At 40.2% G+C, this 20,130-nt stretch overlaps 1 protein-coding gene across 1 annotated transcript in view; it reads left to right on the top strand.

The window, feature by feature from the left end:
- Positions 1 to 20,130, top strand: part of RTTN (rotatin) — a 106,673-nt gene that overhangs the window by 7,904 nt on the left and 78,639 nt on the right. Inside the window, exons 7-13 of the mRNA XM_052660402.1 lie at positions 230 to 380; positions 4,314 to 4,479; positions 6,420 to 6,598; positions 9,301 to 9,416; positions 12,663 to 12,833; positions 18,082 to 18,294; positions 19,527 to 19,639. Of these exons, the coding sequence (XP_052516362.1) occupies positions 230 to 380; positions 4,314 to 4,479; positions 6,420 to 6,598; positions 9,301 to 9,416; positions 12,663 to 12,833; positions 18,082 to 18,294; positions 19,527 to 19,639 (1,109 nt within the window). The remainder of the gene's footprint in view (positions 1 to 229; positions 381 to 4,313; positions 4,480 to 6,419; positions 6,599 to 9,300; positions 9,417 to 12,662; positions 12,834 to 18,081; positions 18,295 to 19,526; positions 19,640 to 20,130) is intronic.

Here is a 20,130-nt window from a genome sequence, read left to right on the forward strand (position 1 = left end):
AACAGTTCAGATATGAGAAATGCTGACTGTTCCCTTTAAATTAGTTCTTTGACCCGTCTTCCAGCAGTACGCTGTCATTTTTACCCGTTTCTGCTGCTTCTCTCTTATAAATATTTGGTACCTTATCGTGATTTTTTTGATTGTCCATTTAACCTTGAGTAAGCTTTGCGTCCGTCTTTGCAGTCGAGCACTTTGTTCCCATGGTCGTTTTCCTCACTCTTCGTTTCAGAGCCTTTTATCTCTGTTGAAACTGGCCTTTGGAGGAGACGGGAAGCATCGTCTGGCATTACAGTCAGTGTCCTGCCTGCAGCAGCTGTGCACGTGTTTAAGAAACAGACTCAATTTCCACAGAGATCCAAGTTTCTTCTCTAATAAACAAGGTATTTCTGTTTGTTTATTCCTTGTGCACTGGTGGTGTTTGTAGATTCTTCCAAGAACTCCCCATTGTACTTACTGTCAGGCTTACTGTGTGTGTACATTTTCACAGCGGAAATGCCCCATCCTGAGTGTTTATCAAATCAATCTTTGAAAACAGCGTGTTAATGACTGAAGAACTCATGAGCCCATCCTCTTTTTTTTCTTTAAACAGAATGAACTCATTAACTTTTTAAAAAAAATTGGTTTGTTTGGCTCTGTCTGGTCGTAGCTGTATTTCTGTTTGTTTGGCTATGTCTGGTTGTAGCTGTATTTCTGTTTGTTTGGCTGTGTCTGGTTGTAGCTGTATTTGTTTGGCTGCGTCTGGTTGTAGCTGTATTTGTGTTTGTTGTTTGGCTGTGTCTGGTTGTAGCTGTATTTCTGTCTGTTTGTTTGGCTGTGTCTGGTCGTAGCTGTATTTCTGTTTGTTTGGCTGTGTCTGGTTGTAGTTGTAGCACGCGGGTCTTCCTCATCATGTGGGACCTTGGGATCTTTGGTCGCAGCATGTGGACGCTCTCATTGTGGCTTGTGGGCTCAGTTCTTGGAGCACACTGGCTTAGTTTCGCCCCGGCATGTGGGATCTTAATTGTTCCAGGGAGGGAACCTGCGTCCCTGCATTGATTGCCAGGCGATTCCTGGGTGGCCAGGGAAGTCCCCGCGTCCTCTTTTTTGATACGAGACTTCTGCACGGTGTTTTTCTCCCATGCATGCAGTAGCGATAGGAACTAAGGACTGGGATTGTAAGTCCAGCTGATCACGTGGGGCTTTGGGCATTTTAGCAAGTTATACATTGTGTTAAGAAATTGTTTGGTTTGAAAAATACCTGTCTGTATTTTATGGAAACTATTTTAATGCAACTTGTGGTGTAGGCGGTTAATATGGTAGCAGTGCCAGACTCCTCAGGGAAAGAGCACCACCTAATGGCCACCAGGAGTACTCTGGGCTGGCCTTGTCACACCCGCACTTCAGTTCAGGGTTTCTGTGTTCTTACGCAGTATCCATTGAAAGTCGAATGTTTAATTACAGTGACTTGTCATGCTCATAGTTAAGACCTGTTTTGTTGAGAGCATCACTGATCCTGTGCTACTTGAATACTTATGCTTTAAATCAGCTTTATTATGGACTTCAGGGGACCTGGAGTTTCCTCAGTAACATTCTTGAGAGCTTGTGGGTACCCCATATTTCATCAGAGAAAGAGTTAAATGCAATTTGGTTGGTTAAAGTAGTGGATAAATCAGAAGACTTACTCATCTATTAAATAAATGTTTATCACCGATTCTGTGCCAACCAGTGCTTGTGGGCAGGGGTACCTCTCGTCAGATCAGGGGTGGCGGCACCTCTTGTCAGATCAGCGGTGGCAATATGTTAGAAGTGAAGCACACAGTACGTGCACTGTGCTTGAATAATCCCGAAACCATCCATCCACCTGTGGCCTCCTGTCCCTGGAAAAACTGTCTTCTACGAAACCGGCTCCTGGTGCCAGAAAGGTTGGGGGCCACAGCTCTAGGGGCGAAGCACTGAACAGGGCAAGTGTGGTGCCACCTGTCGGAGCTTATGCTGTGGAAGGCTGGTACAGGGCGCAAACACAGGAGTGTTCAGGTAGGTCGTGCCTGAAGGGGATAGGAAGGGTGCTGTGACAGAACGTGACCCGGGAGACGGGTCACCTGGGTAGGATGGTCAGGGAGGGCCTCTGGGAGGAGGTGGCCTGACAGTGAGTAGGAACCTGCATTTGAAGGGCTGCAGGAGGAGAATTCACAGAGGCCAGAGGCCTCGGCAACCCACTCCAGTACTCTTCCCTGGAAAATCCCACGGGTGGAGGAGCCTGGTAGGCTGCAGTCCATGGGGTCGCTAAGAGTCGGACATGACTGAGTGACTTCACTTTTACTTTTCACTTTCACGCATTGGAGAAGGAAATGGCAACCCACTCCAGTGTTTTTGCCTGGAGAATCCCAGGAACGGAGGAGCCTGGTGGGCTGCTGTCTATGGGGTCAGACATAGTCGGACATGACTGAAGCAACTTAGCAGCAGCAGCAGAGGCCTCAGGCACAAGGGTGACCTGCTTGAGGAGCAGAAGTCAGGCTGGAGTGAGTGAGGTGGTTAACCAGGTGGGGGTGCAGGAGGGGAAGGCGGGAGGTGGCCTGGGGCAGCGGGTATTGGGATTTGCAGCTCTTGGTATGACTTTGTATTTTTTTTGAAGTGCAGTGAGAAGCTCTTGGAGAGTTGTTATTGTTCCTCCCTCCGCAGATGTCTTTGTTTTACCTAATTCTTTAAAAAAATTACGGTAAAATACACATAGCATAAACTATGGCATTATAAACATGCAGTTCGGTGCATTCACTGCATTCATGCTGCTGTGCCCTCATCACCATCCTGTGTTTCCAGACCTTTCTCTTCATCCTGAATGGAGACTCCGTAAGCATAGCAGAACCCCCATTTCCCCTTCCGTCTGCAGCCCCCGCTAATCTCTTAATCTATTTTCTGGCTAGGTTCTTCATTTAAATGGGATCGTACAATATTTGTCTGGCTGATTTCATTTAGTTTAGTGTTTTCAAGGTTCATCCATGTTGTAGCAGATGTCAGAACTTTATTCACTTTTATGGCCGAATAATATTTTATTGTATGTACACACCACGTTTTACTTATTCATTCATCTGTGGATGGATGTGGGGGTTGTTCCCAGCTTCTGACTATTGAGTGATGCTCTCGGGAACATTGGCATATCTGTTCAAGTCCGTGCATTCAGTTCTTTCGGGTGTATACCCAAGAACAGACATACTGAGTCTTGTGCTAATTCTGTTTGTCTCTCTCTGTGTGTGCATGCTCAGTCACGTCCTAGTCTTTGCGACCCTATAGACTGTAGCCAGCCAGGCTCCTCTGTTCATGGGATTTTCCAGGCAAGTGTACTGGAGTGGGTAGCCATTCCCTTCTCCAGGGGATCTTCGACCCAGGGATCAAATCTGTCTCCTGCATTAGCAGGCAGATTCTTTACTGCTGAGCCACCTGGGAAGCCCTTAGCGTTCTGAAGAACCACCAAAATATTTTCCACAGTGGCTGTACAATTTTACATTCCCACCAACAGTGTATGAGGCTTCCAGTTTCTCCACAGCCTCTCTGACAGTTTTTTCTTTTTAATCATAGTCATCCTGGTAGGAGTGAGGTGGTATCTCATTGTGGTTTTGATTCCCTAATGGCTGGTAATTAATGACTAAGGGTTCTCTAGTGACTTTTCGTGTGCTTATTGGCCATAGATTTTTAGAGAAATGTCCATCAAAGTTTTTTGCTCATTTTTAAGTTGGGATATTTGACTTTTTTTATTGTGAGTTTTGGGAGTTATTTATATATCCTGGATATTAAATCCTTAGCAGGTGTTTGACTTGCAAATATTTTTCTCCCATTCTGTAGGTTGTTACTTTGTTGATAATGTCCTTTGATGCATACAAGTTTAAAGTTTTGATAAAGTCCAGTTTATCTCTGTTTTCTTTGTTTGTTTGTATTTTTCCTGTATTATCTAAAAATTCGTTATAAATCCAAGGTCATGAGGATTCACCCCTATGTTTTCTGCTAAAGAGCTTTATGGTTTTAACTCATATTTTGGTTGTTGATTCATTTTGAGCTCATTTTTGCACATGGTTTGAGGTATGGTCTCTAAGAGGGCTTTAAGGAGGAGAGTAGATGGTTTGGTTTCTGATGTTGTAGGTGAACGGTGCTGGCTAGAAGGTTCTGGTAATCAGGTCAGTTTCATACGAACCTCATGTGCTAAGGGAGCACTGCCGAAAAGGTTGACCTTCACTTTTCCCTCAGAGAAGCATTTCTACTATTTTCATTTTTTTTTAATGACAAAAAGCTCATAATCAGTCATTTGTCTGTAGCAGGGAGTAATTTTATTTTTTCTCCCTCAGATGCCGTGTCCCAGAACTCTTCCCTGTCTTACTGTCCTGACGCCAGGGCGGCTCCGCATTCCCAGAACCCGTCTCCTGGAAGCAGCAGCCCGCGGCCCTCCGTGGTGGGGCGCACGGGTCAGCGGCCGCGGGGGGACGGCCAGGACTGGGACGCCGTGTCCTCCAGGTGACCGGGGCAGAGGGAGCTCAAGCGCGTGTCAGTGCTAGAGGGAGATCGCCTTTCTCCTCTGTCTTATCTTTTGAAGCGTTAACTCAGATGTTGGCCTTGTGTTAACCAGTGGCTTTCATACTTTTTTGACCATGACCTCCAGTAAGAAATAAGTATTATACTGCAACCCAGCACTCAGAGCACAGACATAGACCCTGAATGTGTGTGTGTGTGTGTGTGTGTCCCTGTGTCCGTACACCAAAACAAAATGTTCACAGAACTGTTCTCTGATTTTGCATATTACAGAGTGAACTGCATTATTTGTTCATTTCTATTTTGTCAAGAAAATGGTGATTCTGACCCACTGAATTGTTTGTAGCAGCCACAAATGGACTGTGATCTAGTTTAAGAGCATAGTTTTTAAATGTTGGATACATCTTGATAACATTTTAATGAAACCCACTTCTGGGTTTCATTTAATTGTAATTTAAATGTATTGGTGTTTACTGTTTTAGGGAATGATTGGAGAATTAAAACAAAGTCCCCTTCAAGGTGCAGAGTTCATGGTGTTTATGGTGTTTTATTTATTTGTTTGTACAAAGAAGATTTTTGTACATCGTTTCCTTAAAGGAACTGGCACGGTGTTTGTGTGTTACCTCATCCTTAGGCTACAAGCATCTTAAAAGCCTCTTAGTCTTTTCCTTAGATTCGTTACACTAAATGCTCCCTGAGACCAGCACTTGTGTGTCGGCCTGATTCTTTTCTCCTGACATGACTAGTGTGGCCGCTCCAGGCTAACACCGACTCACGCTTGCTGTGTTCTTGGTGTTACCTCAAGGGCTTCATGTGCTTTGTCTCCTGTGGTGTCCTCGTAGGAGTCCTGTGCTATGATTGGAATGATTATTATTATCATTTTATAGACAAACCTGAGGCTGGGAGGGCTGGGGGCCAACCCCAGTTTGCACTGTGCAGGGGCTGGGCAGTGCCATCCGAGATGGCTCCTCTGCTGAAAGCACGGCTGCTGTTGATCAGCGTGGTTTTCCTCCTCAGCTCGTTCTCTGAGCTGTAAGTAGTGTGCTGCGTGCTTTAAATTTTCACTCCTGAGTGAACTTCCTTCCAGCCCCTTTCAGAGTTAGAGAGAAGCCCAGCTCATTTCCATGTTTTTGGATGCTTGGTATATGGGAGCTGAAGGAATGACGACGTGTATTAAATTGTACGTGTTCAGTAGCATCAGTCCGTCTCTGTGATTCAGCTTCAGCTGTGGGTAACATCAAAAGTCAACATTTTGGGATGCTTTGTAAACATGATGTTTCAAGCCTTTCTATGGCACTTTGATCCCCACCCCACCCTGTATACCCAAGGTAAAATTTGTTTTTTTTTTTTTTTAATAAAGAAAGCTAAGAAAGATGGGATGTTCCACTTTTGGGTACATTTTCAAAATCATATGATGTTGACTGTCCTAAATAAAGTAATCCATTTCTCATCATGTTTTTCTGGCATTTTCTTGCATTCTTCAGTTGCTAACATTGGCTTAGTTCGAACATTTGGTGAAAATCACAGAAAGTCTAGGGAGCCATATGAACTATTTAGTTTTTTGCCTTTATAAGTTACAGAAGAACTTTGCTATGAATGTGTTTGCTTTCCTTTAGAGATGGATGGGTTTTCAGTGCTTATGTCTATTACTGCTACAGGAATGTTGACATGTTTGGAGAATATCAGTTTGAAGAACAAAATATAAATGCATTCTTGGTTTCGCTTACAATTTTGAGCCATCTTTATGGAATTTAACGTCATAAACTTGTCAAGGTTTCTAGCAGTCTGACCACAGTTGTTCCATGGAACAGTATAGTCGAGCCCAGTTTGAAGCTTCTTAATAAGCCAGACAGCAGCCGTGCAGTAGTCTGTCTGCAGGCGGTTTCCCCACCCCAGGGTCGTGATTGTCCTTGCTTGCTTTACAGTGGGAGTAGCAGCCATGCTCACGTCAGCTCGCGGGTCTCTGTCCCCTCGCCTCTGGACCTGGCGCCCGTGGACCTGCCGGAGCTGGCGGAGGACACGCTGGAGCTGCAGCTGCAGCAGCTGAGCCTGCCCCAGCTCTGCGTCTCCCTCCTGGAGGCCGCCACGCCCCTCCTGAGGACAGGTTGGTGGGCCTTGGAGCCAGAGCTCGTCTGTACACTTTGTGTTTGTTTGTTTTCTAGGACTCTCATTTTTCTCTTTTCTGTCTTACGATCTTTAAAAATCTGTATTTACTTAGTAAGTTCACATTATTAAGGACTTAGTAAGGGCTTTATTGTCTCTCAGTTAAACGTGGATGTCATGGAACACTGTTCAGATAGAGTGTCCCCTTTCACTTCTGGCCTTTTATGGCACAGACATCCACTTGTGTGTGGCTATTTTAAAGGTAAGCAGTGAGAAAAAAACAACACAACTGAAGTTAGAGAAGATGGACTGGCAGGAATAAACCAAAAGAAAAACTTCTTGGTTTTGCTCTTTAGAGATTTTTTGAGTTGCTTCCAGTTGTTCACTCTTCCCACTCAGTTTTGACTTGAGTGATAAGTGAAAGTGAAAGTCGCTCAGTTGTGTCTGACTCTTTGTGACTCCATAGGCTATACAGTCCACGGAATTCTCCAGGCCGGAATACTGGAGTGGGTAGCCTGTCCCTTCTCCAGTGGATCTTCCTGACTCAGGAATCAAACGGGGGTCTCCTGCATTGCAGGTGGATTCTTTATCAACTGAGTTATGTGGGAAGCCTGAGTGATGGGGACATGTTAAAAACCAAAACAGTCCCAACACTGGATTGTACCTTTGCAGTAATATCTTCCTCTTAAAAAACAAACCAGAGTTCAGAAAACCCAGACCTTCTGGAATGACATTTCCTCACCACTGTGCTGGGTAAGTTTGCGCAGATGTCCTGCAGTGAACTCTGGGAAGTGGCTGTGATCTTCCTGGAGAAAGAATAGAGTGGCCAATGTCCAGGGCAGTCCCGCAGTCAGTCAGGTTACCACGCACCAAGGCCCAGCTGTGCTCAGCTGCTGGATGGGGTCTGCTGCTGCTGCTGCTGCTGCTGCGTCGCTTCAGTCGTGTCCGACTCTGTGCGACTCCATGGACGGCAGCTCACCAGGTTCCCTCGTCCCTGGGATTCTCCAGGCAAGAACACTGGAGTGGGTTGCCATTTCCTTCTCCAGTGCATGAAAGTGGAAAGTGAAAGTGAAGTCGCTCAGTCGTGTTCGACTCTTAGCAACCCTATGGACTGCAGCCCACCAGGCTCCTCCGCCCATGGCATTTTCCAGGCAAGAGTGCTGGAGTGGGGGCCACTGCCCTCTCCGAACAGGGTCTGGTGCATGTTATTCCACGTGCTCCTCACACCAGCCTATTCAGTTCATCCCTCAGTGGTAGTTACTGCTCTTCTCCCTGTTGTACAACAAGGAAACTGAGGTTTAGAGTGCTTTAGAAACTCATCCAAAGTCAGACAGCAAAAAACAGAGACTTGAACTTCAGTTCTGAGACCAAAATCCATGCACTTAACACTTTGCAAGGTAAAGGAACATTTGTAGTCTCCTTTGTATTTGTATTCTCTAAGTGTATGCATTTTAAGTAATTGATAAACTTGTCAAAGTATAAACACAAGATAAATTTTGCTTTGTTTGCTTTATACTGGCTGAGTGATAAGTGTATCCCACGCTAATGGTTCTGTAAGTCCTGTGGCTATTTTTTGCTTGCTTGGAAGTGATGTGGAAGAGGCAGGAGGTAAGTGTATATTTGGAAACATTAACAGTTTTTATTTTTTATTCTGAGAACAGTATACCTTAACTTCTTACTGATTGGAGAACTCTGCTTCGGGAGGGAGGAGAACAGATTAATTCATTTACTAATAAAGTGACATGAAGGAATATCTGAACTTCTTCAGCATCAAGTGTATATGTTTGTCTGCGTGGTGTACTGAGGAGAACACTTTTAAATTTAATGGTTTTGCATTTAACCTTTTCTTAATTTGCTGTAGAAAGTCAGATTGATAATTATAAAGCTGTATCATGGTACATAAAATTTTCTAAATGTTCTCTTGCCCTTTGGTAAAGGCACATTATTGCTTAATTTGTAATTGTTCAATGTCATAAGAGATTTCTAAGAGAATTTGCTCCAGCTGTTCCAATGAAGCAATTAATCTGGGCCCTCATGATCCGGTAGTTTGTTTTACTCTCATTCATTAGAAATTGACCTTTGGTATGTGGGGCAGGAAAGTCCTGATTGAATACTCACCTCACTTAGGATTATGGGTGGTGGAATTCCTTTGTTGTTCTTTCTCTGTGGAGAAGGAGGCTGCTCAGGTGCGTTAACAGCACTGTTTTTTTCTGGAATGTTTTTAGAGTTTAAGGTGAGTGTAGGTTTCCCAAACTCTTGTGTGGAAAACTACTAATTCATGACAAGGCTTAAACCTCCTAGTCCTAAGTGGGGAATTTATTAGACCATATCTTCTCAACTGACCTGTGCCTTGTCAACATATTACATGTAACATGGATGGTCTCTGAATTTGAAAACTTACTTTACTCTGTCTCACAGTGCTTTTAGTTATATTGTTATTCTCTTCCTGGCTATCTTTCCTACTTATGAGCACATTTGATTTTTTGTAGCTGAATAGTGTTACGATTGAAACAGACGCCTAATAGTGACTGTATACTGTGGTTTCCCTAGTCATCTCTCTTTTAACAGTTTTAAAGACACCAAAAAATAAGAAGAGAAATAGGAATTTGGGGGCATTAGCTAACCAGAGGATTGAACAGTATGCTATTCAGCTTTACCCGGAAGTTAACTTTTTCCCCTTCTTTCTCCTGTTTGTATTCCCAGGTAGTAGACAGATGATAATAAGAGTTCTGGAGTTGCTCTCAGAAGTTGTGGTGCTTATTGGTGAAGCGATTTCAGCACATCTGTGGGATGACAGCAGTCTTTTTGCAATAGATATGGTGAGACTCAAGATTTTCCTTGCAGCGTGGGTAACAGTATCAGTCTTTTGTTTTATCTTGGTCTTTTCAAGCTGGCTTCATTGTCTCATTAGCCTTTGAAATCTTTTTGTTTTAGATGCAATAGATCCCAGGCTTATTATGCACAGTGTCTAGAATCGACTATTTCTCAAGAGATTCTGCTGCTGCTAAGTCACTTCAGTTACACTTAATGCAGGCTTCCATGTAATGGAAACCATATCATTTTTTACATTTCCCGCATATCATAGATCATTTGCTTTTTTATATCTTTTAATTTCAAATTATCATCTAATGACCTTGCTTTTCTGGGTAGAACTGGTGTTCTGTTTTTCTATTAATGTAAATTTGTAACTTATGCCTCACTTTTCCTTATTTTTTTCCTTCATCAGAGAATTGGAAGTAAAATTTATTAGTCATAAAAATATATATATTGCTTCCTAGAGTTACCATTTTTTCCTCTTTATGTTATTTTGACCTACCTAGATCTGTCTACATTTTATTGATCTTTGCTATAGGCTGCTTGAAATCCTTGTGTATAGACGTTAAAACAGAAAAACTAAATAAAATCCTGGTTTACTTAATACCAGTATCTATGTGTGAAGAAATCCCCCAATATTTTTATATACACAAATCTCTTGAGAAGAAAAAGGATTTAAATCTTTTACAATAGGTTTAATAAATTGTTTTGTGCCCTTCAATTTCCTTGTTGATAAAATAGGGATTATAGTTCTTAATCTTAGTTTTCTGATAGTTCTGAAGGTTATCCCACTATTTTGTAGTACTTTTAGAAGATTTTCACATATTGAAGATTTTCAACAAGTGAGTTTTTCCTGAGAAGTGTGAAGAATGTTTTATCAGTTGCTTCTTAAAATAGCTTAAATTTCTTGGCCAGAGCATTTATCTGTAAAAGTTAGTCATTCACTTTTAACTTTTGGCTGCTGATCTTTTATGATTCAATGAATTATTTTTACTTTAAAGGTTAAATCTGTTGTACAAGAGCCAATTGGTATGTTAGAAATGTTAAATAAAACAGTACTGCTTGAAATTATATTTGATCCACTTATTTAAAAGGAAAAAAATGCTCCCTAGGAAAAAAAGTCTCATTCCTTTAGGCTATCTATTAATAGAAGCAGACAATTATGTAGAATTTCTTAATGTCCTTACTCTTTCAAAGTTTAAAAAGAAAACAGGTATATTTTTGTTGTGTCATTAAAGGAACAATATAATAAAAGTTGAGCAGTTCAGTAATTGAATACCTGAAGATGTGTAATAAATTCTCTAGAGCTTTCCAAATATTGCTAATAACACTCATGAAATCCCATAACTCAGTTTGTGTAGGCATAGTCAAAGAAATTTTTTTCTCTATAAATTGAATATTTTTATTTCACTTGAAGCAAATAAAATATTTTCACTGAAATTGTTTTATTTTGTTAAAATTTAAAATTTATTGATAAGTGTTTGTAAACGTTAGAAGACTTGAAGGATGTCATCTCTCCTCTGCCTCCCTAGGAAGTTGTGTTTATTTTTCCTTATTGGCCTGGTAAGTTAGGCTCATGGAGTGAGGCTCTCTTCCCCTTGCCAGCTGACTCCAGACTCCTGGGGCTGCTTCTCTTCAACTTTTGCCCTTTTCCTCTCTGTCACTGCTGTCACTCACTGTCACGAAAAGCAGTCTTTGCTCCTTCTTTCTTACTCATTCCTTCTAAATTCCTGCCTGACCTGCTGTGAGCTGGTAACTTAGATTTCCCGGTTTGTTAGAAGAGTTGCTGGTTGAAGTTCAAGTGAAATTGCGAGGATTGTGAAAGATTCTAGAGAGAGGGGCTTGGTATCCAGTAAGGGCTCAAGAAGGGTAATTGAACCAAAGTTTATATCTGTTTAATTTATTAAGTTGAAAAAGATTGAGTTAAAACCTAAAATCCAACTTCAGGTTTTGCTTGATATTTGTATTATTCAGACCACAAAGACTCATTTGTGTTGCGTCTTTACTGTCTATTACGCATTCCATCAATAGACAGTTACCACTTTATCGAATTCTTTTGTTCTGAATTATTCATTATTTATACCTTAGAGATTTCTTTCATATTTCACTACACTATTTTTTTTAATTGAAGTGTAGTTGATATATGGTACTGTTTGAATCTTTGCTACACAGCAAACTAATTCGGTTATACACATATATACTTTCTTTTTTTCAATAATCTTTTCCATTATGGCTTATCCCAGGATATTTAATATAGTTCGCTGTGCTGTACACCAAAACCTTGTTGTTTACGCATTCTAAATGGAATAGTTGGCACCTGCCAAGCCCAGACTCTCATTTCATCCCTTTTCTTCCTCGCTTCCCCCGTGACAACCACAAGTCTGTTCTCTTGTCTGTGAGTCTGTTTCTGTTTTGTAGGTGGGTTTTTTTGGTGCCATATTTTAGATTTATCGAATGATCCATGTGACAGGTTTACTTTGTATAAATAATTTTTCATTTTAGTTTTCATATCTTTTCTGTGGAAAGTTGAGATGAGAACCACAGTGTTTTTTTTTCTTCTGCCATCTCCTAACGCTGTCCTTTTAGCAGGATGTTTATAGATACATGTTGTTATGATTTGCCAGTCTTGTCTCTTCATACTTTATGCGTACCTTTCAGTTTAAAAGATACAACTACTGTTGGAGTCGTAAGCTATCTAGAAATTTATGATGGTGGAACATTTGCTCTAAATCGGCCTTGTTTCCTGAAGAGAGATTATATAATGTAATATTTCATTGTTTTTTAAATTATTTGGCTGTGCCTGTTTCATGTCTTAAGTAGATTTGGGATCCCTTTGAGGGCAGAGACCATGTCTCCTAAACTAGTGCCTTTTCCCCCACATACTTACCACTGTGTTCAGGAGACAGTATGTCCAGTAAGTTACTGGATGGGAGGTTTACATGTAATGTTCAAAGTTGGAACAATTAAGCATGAGAAACTAGGAGGAATTTATGGTCCCTTAAGGTTTTATATTTTGTTTATTATTAGAGTTCATCATGTTAATTTCTTAAAACTTGTAGCTTTTAAAAAATTTAGGTGTGCTGCTTATTCTCTCCTGCCATTAAAAGAATCTCAGCACGTATTGTTTATTCTTACCGAGAGGAGTACATTTGTGTTATTTAGTGATAGCATTTTATGTCATTCTCCATGACGTTTGCATACTGGCCCCTGCAGTTGACTGTGGTCCCTGATTGGTGTTTAAACGTTTGCAGAAAGAGAAGCTGCTCGTGGTGTTGGCGTCCCTTGGAGACACCATGTGCTACCATAAAAGCAGCGTCAGTCTGGAGCAGCCGGAGGCGCTGGTCGTGCACCACAGGATGGCCTTTGTCAGCATCTCGCTGTTTGCCGTCCGGCTCCTGCAGACGCTGCTCCCTGTGGAAAAGGTAAGGCGGGTAGTGTGGCTTAGTTGTAGTTTACCGGGTGTTACGGTCCCTGTTGTAATTCCTTCTGATCATTTCACAGTGTCCAGAGATTATCCTGGAAATGTAGAAGTTGAGAAACGGCTAATTTTAGCATATTTGACTAGTTTTGACAAATCAGTTGATAGAAAAAGGCACTCATTCTGTAAAGTTTTTTTTTTTAAGGTGATTTCTAAAAATTCTTGTGAAGCATATTTAGAAAAGTACATTCTTACTAAGTGACTGTCTTGTTGTTCAGTCACTGAGTTGTGTCTGACTGTTTGCAGCCGCATGGACTGTGGCACGCCAGGCTCCCCTGTCCTTCACCGTCTCCCAGAGTTTGCTCAGATTCATGTCCACTGAGTCGGTGGTGCTGTCTATCCATCTCATCCTCTTCTGCCCCCTTCTCCTTTTGTCTTCATTCTAAGTGACTATATCTCTATTTAAAAAATAACCACCACCCCAAAACATGAGGTGGAACATGGCCAGCATTTCACCGCCCCCTCCTGTCCTTTATCTCTCCTGCCCTCACCCCCACCCCCAGCTAAACTCCTTTCTGACATCTGTCACCATAGAAGAATTTGTCTGTTTTTGAACTTTATATAAATAGACTTACAAAGTGTTTACTCGCTCAAGATTTTTTTTTGAGATTCATCCTTGTTGCTTGTAGCAGGTTGTTAATTTTTATCACAAAATATTACTCCATTATGTGACTGTATGTTAAATGTGATTTTAATCAGTGTGACTGTTTCTTTTAAATCCTCTTATTGACTGTACTTTTAATTGGAGGATATATCTCTGCATTTGAATGTTAGTAGTAAAAATATCTCAAATGACTCATATGCAAGTGTTGTGCAGTGGACTTACTGCAAAAAAAAGGGTGTGGCATCATGCTTAGCTGAAGGTATGGGAGAAATTAATGTAGCTAAAGAACTATTTCCTGTGTCTTCTTGTTCTTTGTTATAGGTACTTCCCCTTTTGGTTCCTAGAATCTGCAGAGCACGTAGTCTAAACTCCATTTAATAACACATATGCAATATATGTAATATATTACCAGGCCATCTGAGAAAATCAGACTAAAACATTAAACTTTAAATATAGTATTTTGCTTTAGGGAAAAGTAACATCATTTCTGTTGATTTTATTTTTAACTTTTATTCCCTAGTCGTTATATTTCTGAAAAGCATAACATTCTGTTAAAGAGTGATAATTTTCCAAGGCATTTGTTGTTGTTTAGTCACTGTCATATCTGACTCTTTGTGATCCCATGGACTGCAACACGCCAGGCTTCCCTGTCCTTCGCTATTTTCTGGAGTTTGCTCAGACTCATGTCCATTGAGTCAGTGTTGCCTTTCAGCCATCTCATCCTCTGTTACTCCCTTCTCCTCCTGTCCTTAATCTTTCCCAGGATCACGGTCGTTTCAAATCAGTCAGTTCTTCGCATCAGGTGGCCAAAGTATTGGAGCTTCAGCTTCAGCATCAGTCCTTCCAATGAATATTCAGGGTTGATTTCCTTTAGGATTGACTGGTTTGTTCTCCTTGGAGTCCAAGGGACTCTCAAGAGTCTTCTCCAGCACCACAGTTCGTAAGCATCAGGTCTTCAGCACTCAGCCTTCTTTATGGTCAACATTCACATCTGTACATGACTACTGGAAAAGTCTTAGCTTTGATTGTATATACCTTTGTCGGTAAAGTGATGTCTCTGCTTTTTAATACGGTGTCTAGGTTTGTTATAACTTTTCTTCCAAGGAGCAAGCATCTTTTAATTTAATAAATCCCAAAGCATAAACATAATTTGAAGGATTTTAGTCATAAAAGACTGGAATTACTTTTGAAATATAGGTGTCTCACTTTAGATACTATCATATAAATGAAAACTTAATAGTGCTACAATAACTTATTGTTACCAGACTCAACATTCTATATGTTGAATGTTGTTGGAAAAGTTACTTGTTAATTCTACCATAGAGCTTAATTTTTGCTTTTTTGATTATAGATGTTTTTCATCTATATGCTTATTTGGGCAAGAATCAATTAAAATAGAAATCAGTAATTTATTTGTATAGAATAATGTAAAGCCAACTCTCAATGACTTTTTTGCTTTCTTAAGATACCTACTTTTCTTGTTTTTGAAGGCAAATCAATATCTGCAATTTTTGGTAGCTCTCTTAAATATATAGCTTGGAACTTCATTAGAGCAGTAAATGGGTCAATGAAGAGATTGTAATGAAAGTATCAGCTTATAGATGGTTATAATTGCTTTGATTGAGAACTTTAAAGTGAAATTTAAACAAAAATGCTCTTCTTCCGTTGCTGTTAAATTTGTCCTTTAATTGATAAAAATACAAGGTTTTGCTGCCCTCTGCCTGTTGCTAGCCCACCAGAAACTGAACTTGAATCTGAACTCTGAAACTTTCTACACTGAAAGTAGCTTTTAAATATTTAAGTTGCCACTTACCAAATATGTAATTGGAAGTTGGAAAATGATAGTATGACTCTATGTAAGGATTTCCTGAATTTTAACATTTTGACAGAATGCCCTGAAAGACCTTTTTTGAAATTGATAATTGCTGGTTGTTAGATGAATTTGGAGAATATCCACATACAGGTTAAAAGGAGGCATTGGTAATCTTATGAAAAGTGCTCTGCTTGGGTAAATCAAATTGGTGAAACAAATGATGTTGACTCTTTTTTACCTAATGGTGGTAATGGCATTCCACTGAAATATCTTCACTTTTAGTCCCACCTCACTGACATGTGACTAATGCTTGGAGGACTACCGTCTTCAGTCTGGGGTGTAAACTGTGACGGGTCCGCTGGCCCTTGTGAGGATTAAATGTACACCCTTCCCTTGGTGCTCTGAGTTCCTGAGATGAGTTTCAGATGTAGGAATGTAGAAATTCCTGAGTGATGGGTGAGAAGAGGAAAGAGAGGAAGTTAATATTTATTGAGTGGGATATACCACATACTCTTACTTGTTTAATCCTCATGTCAGCTGTTTATATTTTTCTGCCTAAAGTCAGAGAAAGCTCTTTTAAACTAGAACACAGCGTCTTTGGAGTTGATCGACTAGGATTTACTATCTCAGTGCAGTGCCCACCTCACTCATTCTTTTTAGCTAATTCCTCTTTGTCTTCTTAACCTCTTAAAGCAGCAGAACCCCAAGACAGGCCATGCCTCTCATGAAATGTCATCCCATTTTGAGTTTTTAAATGCCATTTATTTGGGGACACCTCCCAAACTTATACTTCCAGACCACATATGTCGTCTAAACCCCAAAGTCCTATGTATATACTATATCCTTCTTACATCTTCCCTTGACCGTTCATATCTCCAGCTTAACAGGTCCCAAGCCTAGTTCTTCACTTCCCTCCCAAGTGTGTTCTTCCTGTGGTCTTCCCATCTCAGTAAATGACACTTTCATTCTGGTTGGTAGTTGATCATGAGAAAACCTTACAGGCATCCTTGATTCCTGTCTTTCATACACTTAGGTCCAATCCCTGGACAAAGTGTCTTTTTCCTTTGATCATCGGTCCAGAACCTGAGTACTTCTCACCACTCCCACTGCTACGGCCTGAGTTGAAGCTGCTATCCCGTCTTGCCTGTGTTGTTGCACTGACCTCCTCCTTGGTCTCTCAGCTTCCACCATTGCCCTTTTCCACCTGTTCGTTTGGACTGATCATGATGTTTGCCCGAAACCTTCCAGTGCCCCCTTGGAGGACAAGTCCTTTTGATGACCTAAAGCCTTCCCTGATCTGGCACCACTGCCCCTGGAGGCCATCGCCCCGCGCTAGGTCTGCTGGCCTCCTTGCTGCCAAAGATGCTCCATGTCTGAGCCTTTGTACTCGCTGTTCCCTGCGCTGTGGCTGCTTTTCCCTCAGATGTCCACGTGGCTCCTGACTCCCAGGTCTCCACTTACATGTTGCCTTGTCAGAGTCCTTCCTCTGCGCCCCCTCCTGTCACTCCTCGGTCCCTGTCCATCCTTCCTGTCTCCTGTTTTTAGAATTTTCTCAGCACCCCCAGCCGCACCTGACAAGTGTGGCTTACTCTTTGCTTTCTCCGCTGGAATGTTAGCTTTGTGAGGGCAGAGGTTCTGTCTCTTCCCGCTGTGTCCCTAGGAGCTGAAATGGTACCCGCGCGCAGTGGGGGCTCAGGGAGTGTTTGCCAAGGGAGCGAATAGTCAAGAGGTGATTTAGTGTCTCTCTTTTTTCCATGAGGAGTGTTCTTCACAGAATAAGAGAAATTTCTCTTGACTTTATAATGGCTGCTTGTCTTAATAGTTTTTTTTTCCCATGTTTAGTAATATACAATTTTGATTCCTTTAGTTTTTGACTTTCATTTGGCAACTTTATTTCATGTAAAAGCATTGTTTAGCTGATTTAGCTCTTAGGCCTTCAGACAGTTAGTGATTATCCTTAAAGTAGGTTATCCATGAAAACATTATGACCAAACCTACTAAAATAAAGGCAGCATAGTACTGAGCTCTTCTCAAATGGTTTTCTCTGAGTGTTGAGTTTTCAGTCCTTTTCATTTTCTTAGTTGATGCATAGAATCCTATCACAAAGCTAGAATCATTAAAAGAAAAAATCTAACAGGGTTTTCTTAGTTTTGAATCAATTAAGTTATAAAACGGGCCCCTTGATTTTATACTGATTAAAGGTCAATTTTTTGTGAGTGTTCTAAAACTGTTTTAAATATTATGTTGAATTCCTCCTTTCCCTTCTAAAACACAAAACCAAATAGAAATTAATTTCTGTTCAAATCAGTGTATAGTTATACTTGATGTAGTGCTGTTCAATTCAGTGTGTAGTTGGTAAGCCCTGGGCTGTCTCCTCAGGGGTTTGCTGCATTTTTTCCTGGCCATCTGTGTGCGCCTGCACGGGACGCTTAGAGAGAGAGGCCTAGTGCCTTCTCTTCTGCTCTCTCCTGTTAAGCATAAGGTGTGGGCTCCGGGGAGAGGAATGCTAAGGGTTGCTATGGGGGAGGGTAGGTATCCCAGACCCCAGGCTTTGGAAAGGAGTTGAAATTTGGACTTGGGATATTTTAGGTTTAGAAAAAATTGCATTGAACAAGAGTGTAGAGGTAAATTAAGTCTTGGGGGATAGAATTTTCTTTGGAAAAGCACAGATTTTGTGAGAGAAAATGACTAAAAAAGAGTTGAAGTGCATTAAGATTATAGTTTACTGTATTTATCTGACAACGGTTAAATTTTTTTTTTTCTTAATTTATCAAGGCAAGCCGCTTTTTACCGGAACCTATGTCAGCAGCATTATTTTTTATTTCTTTGGATATGCCAGTTTCTTTGGAATATCCAGACATTCACGAAGCTGTTGTGGCCTATTTGGAACAGCTGAATTCTGAAAACTACAGTATTTATAAACGAACTGCAGAGGCTGCTTATTCAATTGAGTGTACCTGTAACTTCCTGTCTGATGTTGGCAAGGAGGTAAAAAGTTTTGTTAACGTCTCCTTAAAATTCCTTTAATAAAATGTTTAGAAAATATAACCTATAGTTTTCAAACTGATGGACATTTAACAATTGAATTCTTCGGGATAGGATTCATTATTACTTAATGGCCCAATTATAAGATTAAGGATATGATTTATATAAAATAAAATGAAGATTTGGCTTAATGAATGGTGTATTTTCACGAGACCAGTGGTATTTTTTAGAACAATTATTATCAGTATCTTTATTAGATTGAGTTCCTCTTTGAAGTGGTTTAATGTGTGAACAGTGTGACAAGTGGCATAAACAGAATTATAAGGGCAAATTTAGTGCTTCTTTGTAGGCATATTTTCCCCTTAATATTTTATAGATCTTTATTTATTTATATAAAGAGCTTGTTCTTTTGTTAAATAAAATTATGAACAGCATTGTAAGGTAGAAGGTCTACTTTCGGTACCCTGTTACAGTAGTAATTATGTATTTGTTATTTATCCCTTTTAGGATATTACTTAGTATGTTATCTAAATAATATAAATAAGTAGCACTTTCTAAATGAAAGTGTTAATGAGTTTTAAAATAGACATTGCTTCAGTAGTTGTTTACTGTCTGATATACCAAAATGGGTCCTGAAGATTTTGAAAAATTAGGAGCAAAATTCTTACTCCTTTTGGCCCCTACAGTAGACTTTTTGGGAACCTCATATTTTAAATTTTCCTTATTTACCAATTATTATTTATTTTTATTTTCTTTTCCCTTCACCTTGATGCCACTGTATCTTGTTTCCTCCATGAGAGACTTTTGAATTGCTGTTTAGTTGAATTATTCCTGTGGCATTTTGCATGGCCAGTTAATCACACATGTATTGATCATACCCTGTTTTCCTAGAACCTGTCAGGATGTTAGAAGGGGGAGGTAGATCTTAAAATACACGGGTCCTGCCTTGAGCTGCAGTTAATAGGGAGACAAGGGCACAGGCTCACTGTCAAAGAACATGCCGCTCAGAGATGAATAGAATAGAGTCTCAGGTGCTGTTGAGTTGGGCATTTTCTTCTCGTTTTTCCTCTGAGGCTGACCTTTTCGGTCTGCTTGTGGAGACGGTTGACTTAAGCAAATGTGAACAGGCTCAGGGCCTCTGGATGATCCAATTTCTTGAAGCTGCTTTGTTAGCTGTTGAGAATCTTACTGTATATGACCTTGACATTTACTGTTGCATTCTGCTTCTTTTTTAGGGAGAAAAGAATCTCTTAGAGTTAGTGGAGCTGGCAGATCAAGCCTTACGTAGCTTTTCCTACCATCAGCATTTCCCCCTAATAAAGGAAATCATCTCCATTTGTTCAAAAATGTAATTTTTTTCTTATTATGATTATATTATTATATGGGGTGTGTGTGTGTGTGTGTAAGTTTAGGGACAATGAAAATGAAACTGGCTTTCAGTTTAATTATTTTTTCATTTAAATTGCTTTTATATGTTCTGATTTTTAAATTGTGGGTGTATAGCTGCATTAGACAGTTAAATGTTTTCTTCAGGAGTAAATTAGAAATGTGCTTGTAATCAACATTAATTATCCTTAGATTTTTACACTTTCTGATGTCTTTCCAAATAAGTGTCCAAATTTGTTAATTTATCTTTAACTTTGTAATTAATAACTTGAATTGAGAGTTTTTTAAATGTAAGTTTCATTATCCTATCTTTTATATAGATTTTTGGAAAGCATAATGCATTGATTAACTTATTTTGGGGACATTGGAGCAGAGTTTGCTTTAAAACCTAGTATTTTCATTGCTTTTGGATAGAGTAAATTCCATGGTGATAAATATCCATTAAATATGAAA

Source organism: Budorcas taxicolor, chromosome 22 (assembly GCF_023091745.1).
Source record: "Budorcas taxicolor isolate Tak-1 chromosome 22, Takin1.1, whole genome shotgun sequence".
NCBI classification, from domain to species: domain Eukaryota; kingdom Metazoa; phylum Chordata; class Mammalia; order Artiodactyla; family Bovidae; genus Budorcas; species Budorcas taxicolor.